This window comes from Xyrauchen texanus, chromosome 3, assembly GCF_025860055.1.
Source record: "Xyrauchen texanus isolate HMW12.3.18 chromosome 3, RBS_HiC_50CHRs, whole genome shotgun sequence".
NCBI lineage: Eukaryota > Metazoa > Chordata > Actinopteri > Cypriniformes > Catostomidae > Xyrauchen > Xyrauchen texanus.
In genome coordinates this window covers 44,441,620-44,460,899 of record NC_068278.1, presented here as the reverse complement: position 1 = coordinate 44,460,899, position 19,280 = coordinate 44,441,620, and the positions used below count along the sequence as shown (strand labels likewise).

Genomic DNA, 19,280 nt, shown 5'->3' with positions numbered 1-19,280 from the left:
GAAATCAAATGTTGTATTTGTAAACATTAGATAATGCACTGTGAACTAACATGAACTAACAATGAACACATTTATTTATTAACTAACTTTGACTAAGATTAATAAATGCTGTAAAATATATTGCTCATTGTTAGTTCATGATACCTAACCCATTACATAATTTAACAAATGGAACCTTAATGTAAAGTGTTATAGATGAATGTGCACAATGACATACACGAGACCCTCAGCAATAAAAAATGCTGTGAGCTTCCACACTCAATTAAAATAATATTTAAGCCTATTTTTAAGATTTACGCATTTCAATTTCATAACAATATTCCATCAAATTTTGTAATATTCAACAAAAGTAAATTAAATTCAGAACTAAAAATGAAACTGAATTTCTTAAAATTAAACTCATTGTCACAGTTACTTATATAGATATAAACTTCAGCTAACACTCGGCCTAAACCGAGACCAGAAATGAATCATGTGAAATTGTTCACATCCTGTAAGCAACTGCAGTTGTTTCAGATGCTGTTTCATTTGATATAATACGGTAGAGTATATGCATACAAATATATGCTGAATTGGCATAATATGCAATATCTTGTTAAATGTATAGCTCAAAGCTGGTACAACAGCAGGAATAACAAAATGTGTCTTTCTGTTTTTCTCTTAAGACTTTCTCTAGACATAACATGTCTAATTTATAGATAATTAAATTACAGCATTATACATGGGTATAAATGGCTTTGTTGCTATTGTTACTGTTTGTTACAGTAGTGTTGTTTAGTTCCAAAGTAAAACTATTGCCAAAATCCATAACTTTAATACATTTAAAAAAGTCCTCAATACTTCTAACCTGTTTATTACGTAATGTCAATTAAGAATGATTATTGCAGAATGACCTTTCACAGATGTTATTGGGCCTTAATTTAGCTTGTGATTGTAATACCCACATATTTATTTTATACTGAAAATAGTAAGGAACTGCTGGACTGGCTGAACTGGTCAATGACTGCATGGCTGCAATGAATGCATATGATAGGGTAAAATAATTCATACTGTTGATTTCTTTTGTTCACAGTTTTTTATTCAGTGCACATACTTAGGTTAGTTCACCCACTTATTTTCTACAGTGATTTTGATTGGTTGCAGAGATTAGTTTAGTTTGCAAACATACACCTGTCCACGATAAAGGATGATTACACAGAAAACAATTGATGTAATTAACATGCATAGTTATATAAGCATCAGTGTGGTGTCTGTGTTTGTACATTTGATGCTCATTACACTATAGAGGTTATGTGATTAAATAAAATCAGAATTTCTAAATAAAAAAAAACTATTCCAAATTTTTTTTAACAAAAAGCAACAACAACTGATTCATGGGTTGTAGACAGGTTTTTTTTTGTATTAATGCAAGATATCATGAACATACAATATGTAACAGAAAATTATTTTTGAATTCAGAAAATATATTTCTGAAAGACAAGACATAATAACCTTCACAGCACCCAGCATCAAACAGCAATGTTTTGGCTAACAGCAGAGAGTCTTTACAGGTAGGTAAAACTACACATGGCTAATATGTTATGTGATTATACAAACAAGTTCAGTTTCTACATGCATCCCATATCTTGGTGTGTGTATTTAACTCCAACATTTGAAGAACTGTTTGAAGAGGACGGATTCACGGCCTTGAGGGAGAATTTCCACCTAAGGACAAGAGAGAAAGTGGATAACTGGCAAAAGATGCCCAATGATATCATAGTTCTGTAACTGAGACCATAACTTAAATTTTGCTACTTATTGTACCTGTGTTCTCATCCTGGGATAGTTCAATTCTGTAATAAACTCATCTGCCACCTTCAGAGCACCTCTCTTCTCCTCTGCATTGGCTCCATTCCCTGTCAATCAATAAATAAAGGCAATGACTTTTACTGTGGGGCTTTTTCAGTATCTGTATCTCTCTCTCTCTCTCTCTCTCTCTCTCTCTCTCTCTCACAACACCCCCCCCCCCCCCACACACACACACACACACAGAACACCTTTCCAAACATAGATCTTCCCGTTAGATCCATTGTCCAGTATGAAGCAGCCATCTTTTCCCAACATCTCTTGACTGAAAGGTCCTCTATCACACAGTTTTGTCAAAGTCATTTGGCCTGTATCATTAGACACCTGAGAGAGAGAGAGAGAGAGAGAAAAATTACCTATTATGAATTCAGTTTGAACCCTAATACATTCTTGGCAAAATTCAGCTGTAGGATCATTAAGACATTTGTTTTTTTATCACTAGAAAAATATGACCGAGATCATATTATCAGCAATCACTACATAACATAAAAGATTAGGGGAGGTGGTATCAATACCTGACCTTGTAAAGGGAAGCAGAATTAGAGATATCTGCTTTAGCGTCTTCCTCTGTTGTGCTGTCTTTCAGAGTCGGGATTGGACCAAGCACCTGTCAAGTAGATGCAGAGATGCTGTTAACTTCTATACTTATGCATTAACAATGGAGTTCAAAAGCCTGAGACCACTTGTCCATATTAAATGTTTCTGTTTTGCATTCTTTTCAAATTTAGTAAAAATAATTTCAGTGTGGTCCCAAACGTTTGGACCCCACTGTGTGTGTAATGTAAATTATGTATGCTCTTAGAAATGTTGCATATATGTACAAAGAGTCCCATCTCTGTCTGTGGTGGAAGTATATGACTGTGAGTGTGTGTGTGTGTGTGTGTGTCACCTGAACCATCTCTAGTGGTTCCTCTCCCTCTGTCACATCAATAATGTGAGCTTTTCCATTCCTCTCTGTGTCTCTGATCAGCATCGCAATCTCACGGACCTTCTGTCGCTCAAACATGTTTGCTTTGGAACCACTCCATGCGAATATGGTCTGAGAACACACAAGCATTATTACATCCTCTCACCTAATAATTATATTTAATATACATTTACTACAGTGGCCTAGGGGTGCACAGCAAAACGAAATATGCCACAACACAATGAAAAAAAGCAGCAAACACTGCAACACACCAAAATTAAGCCACAACACAAAAAAACTAACAGTGGCAGTTCTGAATCGATTAAGGCGAGATCATGATTTCATTCAATCTTAATTCTGCTGTGCTATGACATAATGTTGTTGTTTTGTGGCTTAATTGGGTTGTGATTTATTTCAGTCGTATTGTGGCTTTTCTGTTGTGTTGTGGCTTTTCTGTTGTGTTTGAGCTTATTTCCGTTGTGTTTTGTCTTAATTTTTTGTTTTGTGGCTTAATTTAGTTGTGCTGTGGATTCTCCCATTGTGTTGTGGCTTTTCTGTTGTGTTATGGTTTAATTTAGTTGTGCTTTGGTTTATTTATATTTTGTTGTGGTTAATTTAGTTGTGCTATGTTTTATTTCTGTTGTGTTGTGCCTTTTCTTTTGTGTTTTGTTTTATTTCTGTTGTGTTGTGGTTTATTTTTGTTGTGTTGTGGCTTTTCTGTTGTGTTTTGGTTTATTTTCATACAGATGTGGCTTTTCTGTTGTGTTTGGTTTTTTTCTGTTGTGTTTGTGTTTATTTTTGTTGTGTTGTGGTTTATTACGGTTGTGTATTAATTTTGTTGTGTTGTGGTTTATTTTGGTTGTGTATTAATTTAGTTGTGTTGTGGTTTATTTTTGTTGTGTTGTGGTTTATTACGGTTGTGTATTAATTTTGTTGTGTTGTGGTTTATTTTTGTTGTGTTGTGGTTTATTACGGTTGTGTATTAATTTTGTTGTGTTGTGGTTTATTTCGGTTGTGTATTAATTTTGTTGTGTTGTGGTTTATTTTCATGGTGATGTGGCTTTTCTGTTGTGTTTGGGCTTATTTCTGTTGTGTTGTGGTTTATTTTTGTTGTGTTGTGGTTTATTTCGGTTGTGTATTAATTTTGTTGTGTTGTGGTTTATTTCCATTGTGTTGTGGCTTTTCTGTTGTGGTTTATTTCCGTTGTTTTTCGGCTGGATTTTGTTATGCCAATGTTATTTCCGTATTGATGTGGTTCTATTTCATTGCGGTCAACACTGCAACATATGGGTCAACCCCGCTAGAGGGTGTGCTGTCAGGAGACAATGTCTGTGTCTCGTTTGGAAGGCTGCGTCCTCTAGAAGTCGCATTTGTCAGCTGCATACATCATCGAGGCTGTCGCGTTTCCGAAAAGCAAGTAGGACACTTCGAATGCGACCTTCTTTCACGGGTATTCAGAGGATGCATGAGGTGTATCCTTCGTGGGGAAGGATACACCTCATGTATTAATCTCACAACCCACAATTCTTTGCTTCAACAGAAATAAGCAAATTGTCTTAAAACAATTCTGCCAATTTACCAGTAAATATGATTTTCAAATGCAAGGTATGTTAATTCCCAAGTTGAAGTACCTCAATAATATGCGTATAATTATATTAATGTATAATTAAAATAAAGTATTAGACTAAAAGTACACCTAACTAGCACGCAGCCTTCGAAAAGAGTCACAGCCCGTCTAGAAAATTAAACCTTTGCGCAATCAACCCCTACAAATACAGGTGCGATAACACCGGTACACTCTCTTTTTGGCCTCTTAGAAGAGTGGAGCTGTAGTGAGACTACGTTTAAGGAAAGCTGAGTAAGGAAAGAAATGTTTACTTGGAGTTGATCGGAACCTCTTGTCTCGAGAGAAAGTTACCGTTTCGGTGTCGGAGATTATTGAGCTGGAATCAAGCAAGGGTTGTGAGTTAAAATAAATTAAAAAATAAATAAATAAATAAATATATATATATATGGTATATATATATATATATGGTATATATATGGTATATATATATATATATAATATATTAACTGCTTCAGGGCTGTGGATGTTCAACTGCATAAAGCATACTGGGCATCGACCTTGGCTGCGATACTTTCTGGTACATGTTCCCTCTTGCTGGTCTATTTGGAGGGCTTATTACAGGACTTTGGGTCCACTGCTCCCAATGATTAAATAACGGAGATTCTGCGAGTGGTGGACATGCTGATCCGGGGGACCAGTGCATGTGCCCGGGCACTTGGCCAGTCCAGGCCGACCGATGGGACGCTGGTCTCGGCAATGACGGTTGTCAGCCTCCGGTGTCTCACTTTACAATTCAATATATGGCTCACTGGTGCCAGTGTACCAAGTGCTCTTGGGTGCTCAATACCCTAGGTTCAGGGTACAGGCTCCAGTTCAGAGCCAAGCCCCCACACTACCGGGGGTATTGTCCCAACAGTCTTGGGAGGAAATGCGGAGTGCAAATCCCTCTCGGCAAAGGTCTCAACACTTTTGCAAAAAAGAGCAATAACACTCCCTCCCTCAGAGTTGGTAGGGCAGGGGTGCTAAGGGAGCAGATATCCTATCTTATAGGGAAATCTCAGATGTCAGTGAAGTGTGACCAGAGGCTCCTTGGCCTGGTAGCATCAGCCTCTGAAGTCATGCCACTAGATCTGATTCACATGCAGCTGTTACAGCAGTGGTTCACCAGGAACAAAGTGAGTCCACACAAGGATGGTCCGAGAATTTTGCAACTGGAGCCAGAGTGTGTCCCAGCCATGAGGTGGTGGTTTTCAACCCCTGGCATCAATGAAATTGCCAGTTTGAGGAAACTTGGAGCCCTCTTGAACAAGAGTTCATATAAATCTGCTGGAGATGGAGGCTGTTGCATCGAGCCTAGGGGCATTTTCTTCCAGACCTGCAGAGAAAACATGTCATTGTGCACACAGACAGGTCAACGGTGGTGTCTTACATGAACCACCAGGAGGGAACACGATCCCCTTCTCTTCACGACAAGGCTCGGGATATCCTCCTATGGGCACATGCTCATGGTCTTTCCCTGAGAGCCTTACATCTTCCAGGGGTAGACAATGTAGCAGCAGATCTTCTGTTGAGGGGAGGACCTAGGCCCGGGGAATGGCAGTTGCACCAAAAGATTTTGCAGGCCATTTGGTCTCGTTTCGAAAGGGCTGAGGTGGACCTCTTCGCTTCTCAGGAGACCACTCAGTGTCCCCTATGGTACTCAATGGTGGGCCCGAGGATAACGCTCGGGGTAGATGGGCTAGCACACGAGTGACCTCAACCCAGTCTCACGTTAAATGTCCTCAGTTCTGTCCTTTCTTCAGTCTCTTTTGGAAGGGGGTCTTAAGGAATCGACCTTGAGGGGTATATGGCAGCCATCTCTGATCGCCATGACCTTGTTGATGGCTTGTCGCGACGGTTTGCATTCTATTATAGGCCGGTTCCTGAAAGGTGCCTGGAGATCATGCCCTTGATGTTCACATTTGATCCCCTCATGGGATTTGCAGATTGTATTGGAGGCCCTGACAAGGCCCCCATTTGAGCCATCGTCCTCCTCGAATATAGAGCTTCTCTCTCTGAAGACAGTGTTCCTTCTCGCTATTGCATCAGCGAGGCGTGTGAGTTGCATGCCTTCTCTGTGCACCCAGTGTGCTTGAGACTTGGGGGAGAGGACGGGGCCATCTTGCTCTTGCCAAACTATGCATTCTTTCCCAAGGTCCTGCCTCATTCATATGTGTCTAGGCCTTTGATTCTGTAACCCTTTCATTTTTTCTCTTGATTATATGTATGTTAATATGCAGTTTAAATAAATAAAGATAAATAAAAGATGGCAGCCTCAATTTCACAAGCTTCCTGGGAACCCTGCGCTAGCTGAGCACAGCCATAGAGATGAATCGGGATGCTAATGGATAGCTCTCTCCAGGTATTTTATAGCTCCATATTTTTTAAATTGGCCCATTCCATTTTTGACATTCACACACACACATACTATATATACAGTACATTCACACCTCTCCCAGGTCCAGTATGAAACAGTCTCCCTTGTTGAAGCTCCCCCAGCTAAGCTCCACCTCTCTGGCTTTGATGTTTTTCTTTCCTTTGACCTGATACAGATGAGTAACTGGGCCAATCCTGGAGCTGGCACTCTTGAATCCAGACTCCACCCCTCCCTCCTGAAATAGAGGAAGAAAGTTTTATTATACTTAAATTCAGAGAAAATGGAGTGAGACTATTTTATAATTCACATTTGGCTGGACAATCAAATAACTTCAACACCATTTATTTATCAGTTTCAGTGTTGGTGCAGCTACTGCGTTTTTGTTTTGTTGTTAGGCCATGTTCATAGCATACTCAAAGTTCCTCTCTCTCACCTTGAAGCTGACTCCTTTCGGAAAGAGTCCCATGAACTCATGTGACTCGTAGCCTTGCACCTGTCGGTGTTGTACTGGCTCTCCACCCAAGTAGCTGTCTAGCTGAGTGGCAAGTATGGCACAAGCACCCTGTTCATCCCGAGACGACTTCTCACCTTGATATTTGGTAAGAAACAAAAAGCAGAAACACTTCACTGGTCCTTGGTTATTCCAGTTTACACAAGCATTGTTACAGGTCCTCACCCTGCACCATTCCAATGTTAAAATACCTGTATATAAACAGCACCTAAGGAACATTCCCCAAATTTCACCCACAAATGAAAATTCTCATCATTTACTCACCCTAATGCCATCCTGTTTATGACTTCTGCTGAACACAAACGTAGATTTTTAGAAGAATATTTCAGCTCTGCAGGTCTTCACAATGCAATTGAATGGGTACCAAAACTTTGAAGCTCCAAAAGCACAGAAAGGCAGCATCAAAGTAATCCACAAGACTTCAGTGCTTAAGTTCATGCCTTCAGAAGTGATATAAGTGTGGGTGAGAAACAGATCAATGTTGAAGTTCTTTTCCACATAAAACTCCACTTTAACAATCTCCTCTTGTTTTTGGCAATTCCCATTCTTCATGCGTATCACCACCTTGTGTAAAGGGAGGAGAATTTTTATTGAAAAAGGACTTAAATTTTGATCCATTTCTCTACCACACCAATCATATCACTTCTGAAGATATTAATTTACCAACTAAAGTCTTTCACTAATTACTTAGTAAACTTTACTAAGATTACTAATGCTGCCTACTGTATATATGCTTTGTGGAGCTTCCAAATTTTGGGATCCATTCACTTGCATTGTGAGGACCTACAGAGCGAAGATATTCTTGTTGGTGTTCAGGAGAAGAAAGTCATACACATCTGGAATGAGATAAGTTTGAGTAAATTATGAGAGAATTAAAATTTTTGGGTGAACTATCCCTTTAAAGAGACATTCTTTCAAATTGTTCCAAACCCTGATGACTTACTTTCTTCCATGAAAAACAAAAGGATATTTTAAGCAGAATGTAAGCCTCAGTCACCATTCACATCCATTGTATGGAATAAAATGCAATGCAAGTAAATCTTGACCAATGCTAACATTCTAACATCTAATTTTTTTGTCCCACCAACGAGAGATTGTCATATCAGTTTGGAACAACATCGTAGAGTAAATGATGACAGAATTTTCATTTTAGGTAGAACTATTCCTTTAATCGGTACGCTATTTTAGTGTAGATAAGTCTATGTTGCAAGTACAGCTTCATAATACATGATGGTGAATAGATGATATAATAATTCTGTAGTAGTTAGACATCCCAAAACAGCTCATATAACTAACATTCTACAGTTTAGGGATCTACAATCACACAAACACTACACACCCATCCACATGTGCAGGTCACTTCCATCCTTTCCCCGGTTGCTGAGGACAATGTATGCATCTCCGCTGTAGAAGATACCCTGCTGTGATGAGTCAAGAGGAACAGCCTTCATCTTCTCCACCCTCCAGACCCACAACCCTGGCTCTCGCACCTCATAGGTAAACTGGCTTGTCGCTACCCGCAGATTAAGCATCTTATAGAGCGCAAGAAAGAGAAAGAGAGAGGAGTGTGTGTAAATGGAGTTCTAGGGACTGGTGGGGCTGTGCTATGAGAAGGTCAGCAGGTGAAAAGAGGAGGAGGAGGTGAAATAAAAAAAGGGAGAATGAAGTGAGGAGAAGGCAAGAGTGGATAAGAGAAAGTGAGTGTGTATACAAGGAAAATACACAAAGAGATAGAGAGAACAGTAAGCAAGAAGATATAAATAAAAGGGAATGACATAAGAAGGAAGATATATAGATATTCTAGTTGAGAATTGTAGATGAAGAATGGTCAAGAGAGATGATGTGACATTTAAATACAGGATATTTGGATGAAAAAGATAGAATGAAAGTAAGAAAGATGGGTAAGGGAGGGAGATAGTTGGAATAAAGGAAAGAGAAAGTAGAAATATGGATGTTTGATGGAGTGGATGAAAGAGCAGTAGACACTGCAACAGTGCAAGGATGTTTGGGCAAGCCTGATCCAGACAGCAAAGGCATGGACCCTTAAGGTCATGGGTCAGATATGGAAGCAGAGCATGAGATTGCATGCTCCAGTATAGACACACAATAGGAAGGCTGAGGGAAGGTGAGAGCAGAGAGATCAAATATAATATAGCTGTAAAATGAGATGCAATAGTGTCACACATATCATTCATAAAGCCAACTATTGCACAGTCATTCAAGACACACGGCTACATACAACCAGCCACACACACCAAAGGCAGACAGACATATCAACAGAAGATGTTCTCCCCCAGTCAATGCGTTTACACTGATTGCTTAATCACATTAGCCGATCAGATGTGAGGTCACAAACAGAAGCAAACCACATGAGTGACACATCATCTGACAGTGACTGGTCTCACATGATCGATGATAAAATATCCAAAAGGTTTACACAATTAGACGAAAGACAGCTATCTTTAGATACTGTGAGAATGAGAGAACTGCCATCTTTCCTATCTAATTATTGTCCATGTACAGGGTTGGGGAGTAACGAAATACATGTAACGGGATTACATATTTAAAATACAAAATATAAGTAACTGTATTCCACTACAGTTACAATTTAAATAATTGGTAATTAGAATAAAATTACATTCAAAAAGTATTTTGATTAGTGAAGAGATTACTTTGCATTTTATTGTCATTTGTTTCATTTAAAATTGAGTCCTTTCAGATGGAAAACATTTATATTTATAAATGATGCGATCCAAAGTGCATTTGAACAGCAGTGAAACACTTTCTTGTGATTTGTTACATTCATATGAGCAGACAGAGAAGTACGTTTTAAGTATGTTTGGAGCAGAAGAAATAGAAATAAACCTTGTGTAAATTGTCAGCTTTACACTAAGCTAAAATTGTATTTCTAGTCATTTTACATGCACATGTTACCAAGCATGATCATATTTTACAATATGATCACATACAAGAAAATTCATGCTAGATCATAATTTATTTTTTCTTGTAAGACATTTGATATTAGGGCAAAAATAATATTCTTGATAATCATTTTGTATTAATTTCCTGTAAAATATTTAAAACAAGATTAATTTGATTTGTAGAAACAACACTGCATAAGATATTTAGGTTTGTCAGAGAATGTATTTTGAACTTTTTTTATACAAACTTTTTTTTTTTTACAAATTTTTTATACCCAAAACAAAAGTGATAAAATCTACCAGTGCTGAAGAAGTAATCCAAAGTATTTAGAATATGTTACTGACAGTGAGTAATCTAACGGAATATGCTACAAATTACATTTTATAGCATGTATTCTGTAATCTGTAGTGGAATACATTTAAAATGTAACCCTCCCAACCCTGTCCATGCAAATATGAACCTGTATCATTATGAAGCAGGCGGTGTTGCAGTTTCTACACCATCTTCTTTCAGTTCCCTATTTCCACAAACAAATATAATTAAACAGGATTCTACTGTTTAGATGGTGGTGTTTTTTTCTTCTCTTAAATATCAATGTCTTTACAATATACTTCAATTTAGAATGGCTGGATTTTGAAGGCAGATACAGGTTAAGCTTGGACATGGACCAATAAGTTTTGATGGATAAAGACTTTCAACATTGTCATCTTCAAACGTTTGAACTTGGATTCTGAAGACAAGTAATTAAAAGACATAGTGTGATAAAATATTTACAAAAATAATAAAAGGAATCTGAAGACTGGTAATAAAAAGGAACAGGATATTGTGAGGTCACATAAAGGAAACAACAGGATTTTTTTGCATTAAGTGAGTAAGTGCTAAACAATACATTTCACAATTGTATAAAAACAAAATGCAAGTGAATAATGTCCTGAAAAAAAAGATTAACGCACGTGCACCAGAACAAATCAATCTAATAGAACAATAGAAGTATCCTAAGAAACTATATTAAAAGTCAGTGTGACAAAATATTAATATATATATATATATATATATATATATATATATATATATATATATATATATATATATATATATATATATATGATTTATATAGTTTAAATAATATTGCCAATTAATTTGTTTATTGTTAAGAAGCCACAACATTACATTTCCATCCATTTCCTCTAAAACAGAACCTACCTTAACAAATTAGTCTTTGTTGATGTCAGTCCAACACCAGACAGCTCTTAAATGTTGTAGTTGCCTAAACAGTTTTGTCTACTGCCTATAGAGTTGAGTGACTTGCCTCATACTGTAACTTCCTGCCATTTTCCACTCAATAACTTCAAAAAATAAAAAGGCAGGGCACAGTTATTGAGGCATACAAACAAAAAAAAATTGCCGCAGGGAGATTCTCAACATCATCTCACATCTGTTGTGACCACATTGTATAGAAACACTTTTTGGCTTACCACGCAACATGACACATTAACAGGGTATACAAAAGTGAGCTTGTGTTCATACGAGAAAAAGTTCAAGAGTGGTGAAAGGCCAATGTCTGATAATGTGACCCAATGAACTGAAACGTATTCTATTTATATGAAGTGACGAAGACTTAAGTAGTCTTCAGTAGTCTTCAGTTTACCTCAAATATCATGTTATCTGTAAACCACCAGAGGTCACATGTTAAGGATTCATAACTGAGATCTCTATCAGCACAACATATGGCAATGTAGTCCCATTGTGATAGATTTTCCATCATCATTGTTCTCACTGTTGGAGGTTTTAAGTGAGGGTTTTGAAATTTGACAAACACACTGTAAGTAACACATCATATTTTTGACTACTGTTGTGTGTTGCAATCTTAATCAGTATACGTATATGTGTGTGACTAATCTTAAACAAAGTATGCATGTTAACAAATGATGAATGATGTACAGTATGTGACTAACTAGAAAATATATGTAAAACCAAAAATGTTAAAAGGAAACTGCAGCTGCATTTCTGACACAGGAGATGAGGGGAACCTAGAGACAGTTTATACATTGGAAATTCTTTAGGCAAAAAACTGATAAGAATGAACCAATGGGAGGCAAAACCAGTAATCCTACTGAAGCAAAAACAAACCAACGGAATGAGTGGAACTTATCTCTTAGAATATTGGAGATGCCCCGGTCGCAAAAATAAGCCAATCAAAAGAGTAAAAAGCTGAGAACAAAGGAATACACCCTGGGTCAGAAATGTAGAAAAGAAGGGAACACAGGAGAAACGGGATCTTTTTGAGCGGAGCTTACGGGTGAAGCAGACTAGATCCCCAGCTGACTGAATGATTTTTGTACTTATTCTTTCTTGTTAATAAATACAATTTTTACTTTGACAACTTGACTTCGTCTCCTCAAAAAAGAACACGACACTACACAAGCAACACATCCTTTTAACAGCTTAAGCTAAAGTAAGCCCATGTTCATAGCATTTCCAGTGAAAAGGCGTTTGCTCTGACAGTGATTTAAACACTGCGGCCGCTGTAAGTCTCTGTACTGTTGATTGCTAGTAGGCATTCTAACTCAACTGAAGGATCCAATTGTACAGTGAGGGTGATCACATGAGCATTTGCCTTGCATAAAGTTGAACACTCATTTGTGATTTTAAATTACTTTTTAAATAAGAGTTGGTGATATGGGGCATCATGAGCATTAAAGTTGATATGAGGCAATCAACAGTTCAGTGAATTTTCAACTGTCCCTATGAGAGAGAGCGAGAGAGAAAGACTGAGGTAGAAAGAAAGAAAGAAACTAATTTGTACTAACTGCCCCTACACATAATGGAATTGTAACTCCATGGAACACTTATAAGTTAGCAGAACTCAAAATTTTGAGGCAAACATTTACATAATTTTTTTAAGTTAATAGTACTTTCAGATTTTTATTTTGTAATACACATGCATATTAATTGCTCTTAACATAAAATATTGTGTACTAAGTAATGGCACAACTTTAAATTGATCTATTTGGCTGAACTTAAAACTACATTGTAAGATCAACTTAATTCAAGTTGTAAGAAGAAACTTAATAGCAAGTACTAACAAGCTTTAGCCAGTGCAATGAATGCTTCTATACTGAAATCATACTAATTGAAAACGCTATGCTTTAATTTGTAGCTATTGCTCAATGCATTGCAACATTCAGTCATTTAATCTTATATTGTTCCTGGCCTCCACCGAAGCTCAAGCTCCACCTTTCACCATAATGGTAACACCCATAAACTTTAACGTAACAGAAACTCTTCTAAATAACTAACAAAACATTTAAAACAAGCCTCTCCCTTTACATTCATCATGCACAAAGACTATAATAAGAATATAACACTTAATTTTAACATTTACTTTCCCTATCGAGTGCCATATAGAGCATGCTGGGAAATAGAAACCCCCTCCCAGTTTCAGTTAATTAAACTCAAAACAGTAAAACAATTCAGTTTACTTAAAATGTGTCAGTTTTGTGAACTCAAAAGAATGAGAAAGTTCTAAATACTCATCAGGGTTTTATTTTTTATTTGAACAAATTTAGATGATTTAATTTTTCCATGCTCAAAACAGTTAACAATTTTGAGCATAAGGGTTTACAGTGAATAATATATTGCCATTTTGGAACATGCTCTTCCCTTCTTATCAATAATATCCCTAACTGCTTTTATACATTTCTCAATTAAGGTCAGATAAACTATTTTTCCTTAAAAATAAAAACTACTGCAAACATAAAGTTAACTGTTAGAGCAACTACTGAGCAAAGTGCTTGAGATGTCAAACCAAGGTTTCAATCATGACTATAACACTCTTAAAAAGCAGTGCTTTTTCTATTCAAAAGATCTGTAACTGTCACACATACTGTATTCAGTAAATTACACATTTTATGCGTATTTCATTGAAATTATAATTTAAAAACAAAACTTATTTTTCCAATTGATTCCTCTTTTGGGTTTAATTTACTCGTGAAAAAATTGTAAGGAAGCTGATTCACATGGAAGACAAATTGGTCAAGGCTGATGCCTATAAGTGAGCGGTTTATGCAGTTTTATTTTTTTCCAAAGCAAGGACTGTTAGACTGATGATCTCATCCTCTTAATATAAATCCCCACACAAACTCATACAGAGGATGTGTGGGTATATTAGGAAATTTGTAAATGGCTTATTTCAATATCAGGTCATCATATATAGCAGTAGCCCTTTTCTGATGTCTACAGTTTACGAAAACAACGCTTTTTTACGCTTAGGCCTACATGATTAGGCCTACTAATAACCTAAAACTGTTAAACTAATTTTGTCAATTTGTTTTGCACTCACTAAAGTCCAGTACATTCTTATCGTATTCTCATACACAGATACCACTGTCACAAAGCAGTCAAATTGACAATTTGCATGGGGCATAATTAGTTAATAAAAGGTGAATGGACAGAGCTGAACATGATTAAGTGTTTAAAATTTGAGTGACATAAGTAAAATGTAACTGTAACTTTTTTTTTTTTTTTTTTTGGCCAGACAGTTGATGAAAAGAGTAAATGTCATTAATTGAATGCTGAACTGAGATTAATGAAGCAAATTATCAAATTAACCTAGCGACAAAAAACTCTCGAAGTTGAGTCGCTCGTTAACATTAACTGCATGCATCAACACTAGTAATCGCGCATAATGTAAATCATTTTGTAATTTGCAGTCGATGTTCCGCTTTCATGCGTTACACCATATAGCATTATTGGTTATGTTCTGCACTCGTGCACAGAGAGATTGTGCCAGTTCCCTATCGAGAGGTCTCTCCTATTGCGTAAGTAGCTTACGCTATGGGAAAACTCCGTTTCTCGAGAAATATTGAAGTCTTTATGTAAAACGCATTGCAGCTGCACAGCAGACAGCAATGAGCGAGGCAGCTCGGTCATTGGCTGTGCTGCAGCAACTTGCTCGAACCAATGACGGGGCGACTCTGAACGCGCGACCAATGGGCGCGCGCTTCGCGCTCGCGCGCTCAGAGCCCGCCAAGATGGGCGTGGCTTAGGGCTATATATTAGGCGCCCCGTCATGAGAGTTCTTTAGATTTAATCTCCTTCAGCAAAGACCTGTTCTTCGCTGGATCCTCCGGATTGTTGGAGTCTTTTGCCCGCCGTTGAAAAGCCTAAAGCAGGACCGCTAAAGAGGACGCCGGCGCCTTCAGCCGCCTTCGAAGCCTTCTGCTACGCCATCCGGCGCGCAACGCTATATCCTTTTACTGCAAGCGCTTGCCTCTGCGACGCTTTTTTAGTAAAAGAGTAATTTTCCAAGGCGTTGTTGCAAATGCCTTCAGCCTGCGCCTCGTGCAGAGGCCCTCTTCCTGATGGGGATCGTCACGTCATTTGCACTCGCTGCCTGGGACCGGACCATGCAGAAGCTGTTCTCATTCAGGGCGGATGCCCCGAATGTGACTCCCCGCTTTCGCCGCAAACGAGCCTGCTTCCACCGTGCTGCCGCCCCTCCGTTCGAGCCGCGCAAGAAAAAGCACGTAGACTTCGGTGACGTCACACCGGCCCAGTCCCCGCGTGCTTCACCGCTACCTGAGATCTCCCCGCCGCCAGTCCAGCACCCCTCCAGCAGAGCGGTGGGTCTCGTCTCGTTTGGCACGTCAGGGGACGACGATGAAAAGGATGACAGCCTCTCTACTGACGCTGCATCCGACGACTGGCCGGGCTTGAGTTTCAACCCCGCGCCATCGACATCAGCAGACACGAGCACGGGCACCAGCATGGACTCTGAGATCGTCCGCATCCTGTCCAAAGCCGTGGAAGACCTCGGGCTCGACTGGTCTTCTCCGGAAGAACCCGCCGCAGCCGGCTGGATGAGTGGTTCCTACAGGGGCGCCGGCAGGCCCCTCGACAGAGACCCTCTCCTTTCTTCCCCGAAGTGCACGACGAACTCACAAAGTCGTGGAAAGCCCCGCACTCTGCTCGCCTGAAGCCTTCTTTTTCTTCCTCGCTCTCCTCAGTGGACGGCACAAGAGAAAGAGGCTACGAGGGAACTCCGCCCCTCGAGGAGGCTGTGGCCAACCATTTGATGGAAAGCCAAAGCTTCTTATCCCTTGAAGCCCTGCAGATCCACCTCAGCTCTCGCCGGTCGCGCATATGCCGCCGCCGGCCAAGCTGCGTCAGTGCTTCATTCAATGGCGGTTTTACAAGTTTACCAGGCCAAACTTCTCCGCACCATGGACGAGTCTGGACCTGAACCTGAGGCTTTCAAGGACCTGCGCAGCGCCACTGACGTAGCCCTGTGAGCCACGAAGGCCACCGCCCAATCCATCGGCCGGGCCATGGCTAACTTGACTGTCCTTGAGCGCCATCTGTGGCTGACGCTAACGGAGATAAAGGACGCGGATAAGGCGCCATTCCTTGACGTGCCTATCGCTCCAAGTGGCCTGTTCGGATCAGCGGTAAAAGAATTCGCTGAACGCTTCACTGAGGCCCGGAAGGATTCGCAAGCTATGCGTCACTTCCTGCCCAAGCGCTCCAGCTCGTCTCACCAGAGACCGCCTCAGCAGCAGCAGCGAGCCAGGGTGGCCCCTCCCGTCTCCCAAAAGCCAAAGAGCAGACCTGAAACGGACGCTCGACGCTGCTCGCGTTCCGCTGGCCGAAGAAAGCCGCCTGAGCAATGAGGTCCTCGGCCCAAGATCGTGCTGAACCCGGAGCCTCGTAAGTCTTCCTAGCAATAGGAAGAAAAAGAGAGAGTACGTGTCTCGCAAAGGCCAGACCACTCTCTCTAAAACATGTAAAACATTACCCAGTCCCCTTACAGGCGGTTGGAAATGTCTGTACAGCAGTCAATGGGCCAGTCACAGAACTCGCTCACCTGCAATCAAACACTGTTTTAACGGCGACACACAGAAATCACGAAAAGAGTCATTTTCTGCCTGTGTCACTAAGGGTTCACATGTCCACACTAAAGTGCGCATTCCCACATACCAATACTGTCCAAACAGTGCCAAATACTTCCCCAGCTCAGGCTGGACGTCCAATAAATGTAGATCGTGTGCCTATTGTCATGTATGCACCACTACACACAAGCACTGTTCCCACAGTTATAAACACTTCCCCAGTGAAAGCGGGAAATACTATAAATGTAGCGCGCGTGCCTGCTGTCCTGCATGCACCCCTACACACAAACACTGTATGCATAGCCAAAAACCCCTGCCGCAAGTGGAAGACTTTATTGAAAGTGGTGCGCGTGCCTACTACAGTATATGCACCCCCACCCATAAGTGCTGCCCATACAGTTTCAAACAGTTCTCTGTCTCATGCCGCAAACATCACAGATGCGATGGCGCGAGCCAAGAGACTCCCGCTAAAAGCAGGAAGCTTCACGAATGTGGCGCGCGTGCCTATTACGATGTATGCACCCCCACCCGAAAACTCTGTCCATACAGTTTCAAGCATTTCTCCGACTCATGCTGCAAGCATTTTGGAGATAGCGCGCGTGCCTGTACTCTCACACGCACCCCTGCACTCGGCACTCAACACGGCTGCTCAGCGCGCACCTGCGCCTCTGAGAGCTGTAAACTCAGTGTTAGCACAAGGTAATTTGCCGGTGGGGCCCATACGTCACTGCGACATGCCCCCAGCCAGCATTCAGCCCATATCTGTGTGAGCAAAAGCCTGGGAAAAAAATCCCGACATGCCGAAATGGGTTTTGAACATAATAAAACACGGTTACTCACTTCAATTTGCTCGCAGACCACCCCGCTTTTCAGCGGTGGTCGAGACGAAAGTGAGGAAAGATGTGTCACATGTTCTACGCACCGAGGTGCTCAAACTGATAGAGAAGGGTGCAATAGAAACTGTTCCTCCCTCTATGAGCGAGGCGGGTTTTTACAGCTGCTATTTTCTCGTCCCAAAAAAGGACGGTGGCCTCTGCCCCATTCTAGATCTCAGACATCTGAACAAAGCTTTAATGATTCGCTCGTTCAGAATGTTAACAACCAAACATATCCTCGCGCAAGTTCGCCCCGGGGATTGGTTTCTATCAGTGGATTTGAAAGACGCTTACTTTCACATTCCGATAGCGCCTCATCACAGGCCTTTTCTGAGATTCGCTTTCGAGGGACAGCCATACCAGTACACAGTACTACCATTCGGCCTATCATTGGCCCCCGTACATTCACGAAATGTATGGACGCGCACTTTCCCCCCTGAGACAGCGGGGAGTGCGAATACTGAATTACCTCGACGATTGGCTAATCATAGCACAATCAGATGGTCAGTTAACGACGCACAGATCTTGGATTATCAGCCATCTAGAATGCCTGGGTCTGAGAATCAATTTTGCAAAGAGCGTGCTATCCCCCAGCCAGAATATCTCTTTTCTAGGAATAGTGCTAGACTCAGTGCAGATGACAGCGCACCTCTCATCAGAGCACGCGCTCTCTATTCGACGCCTTGCAACATCATTCAGAACGGGTGCATTGCCCCCGTCAAACGATTTCAAAGAATGCTCGGTCTCATGGCCTCGGCATCGGCGGTACTCCAGCTAGGATTGTTGCACATGCGTCCTCTCCAGCGCTGGCTCAAGAGCCGTGTCCCCACTCACACGTGGCGCTCGGGCCACTTTTTGATCAGAGCGAATCACGGCTGTATAAAAGCCCTGACGCCCTGGAAAGCCGTCAACTGGTATCAAACCGGCTTGAGTCTGGGCGTAAATACGCGGAGAAAAATGATCACGACAGATGCCTCCAAAATAGGATGGGGGGCCCTTTACGAGGGCAGGCCTGTCTCCGGCTTTTGGTCAAACCCAGAAAAGCGCCTACATATAAACTGTCTGGAAATGAAAGCGGTCGCCTTGGCTCTCAGAGCCCTGCTTCCGTACCTGAAAAACGAACACTTCCTGGTCCGAACGGACAACATGACGGTAGTTTCGTATATAAATCGCCAGGGTGGACTCAGGTCGAGCTCCCTGCACTCTATGGCCAGGGAGCTCATCTTATGGTCACAACACCACCTGCGCTCGCTGGGAGCAGTGCATGTGCCAGGCGCCCTGAACCAGGGAGCGGACATGCTGTCCAGAGACAAGGTTCTCCCAGGAGAATGGTCTCTCCACCCCCTG

The 19,280-nt window shown here is 40.8% G+C and overlaps 1 protein-coding gene across 1 annotated transcript; it reads right to left on the bottom strand.

Moving 5' to 3' along the window:
* Positions 1-1,070: 1,070 nt before the first annotated feature.
* Positions 1,071-11,484, bottom strand: LOC127631112 (macrophage-capping protein-like). Its single transcript, XM_052109104.1, has 9 exons — positions 11,372-11,484; positions 8,586-8,778; positions 7,169-7,323; positions 6,809-6,970; positions 2,735-2,884; positions 2,366-2,452; positions 2,037-2,169; positions 1,804-1,895; positions 1,071-1,704 (listed from the first exon to the last, which is right to left on the bottom strand). Exons 2-9 carry the CDS (start codon positions 8,776-8,778, stop codon positions 1,639-1,641), a joined length of 1,038 nt encoding a protein of 345 aa, XP_051965064.1. The 5' UTR covers positions 11,372-11,484; the 3' UTR covers positions 1,071-1,638.
* Between the last annotated feature and the right edge of the window lie 7,796 nt (positions 11,485-19,280).

What these genes read in the sequence shown, in the direction of transcription:
- LOC127631112 (XM_052109104.1), bottom strand. Translation starts at nt 8,778, where the DNA reads ATGCTTAATCTGCGGGTAGCGACAAGCCAGTTTACCTATGAGGTGCGA. An exon ending in CGAAAGGAGTCAGCTTCAAG is followed by an intron (nt 6,971 to 7,168) that starts GTGAGAGAGAGG and finishes CCTCTATTTCAG; the next exon opens with GAGGGAGGGGTGGAGTCTGG. An exon ending in AACCACTAGAGATGGTTCAG is followed by an intron (nt 2,453 to 2,734) that starts GTGACACACACA and finishes TCTACTTGACAG; the next exon opens with GTGCTTGGTCCAATCCCGAC.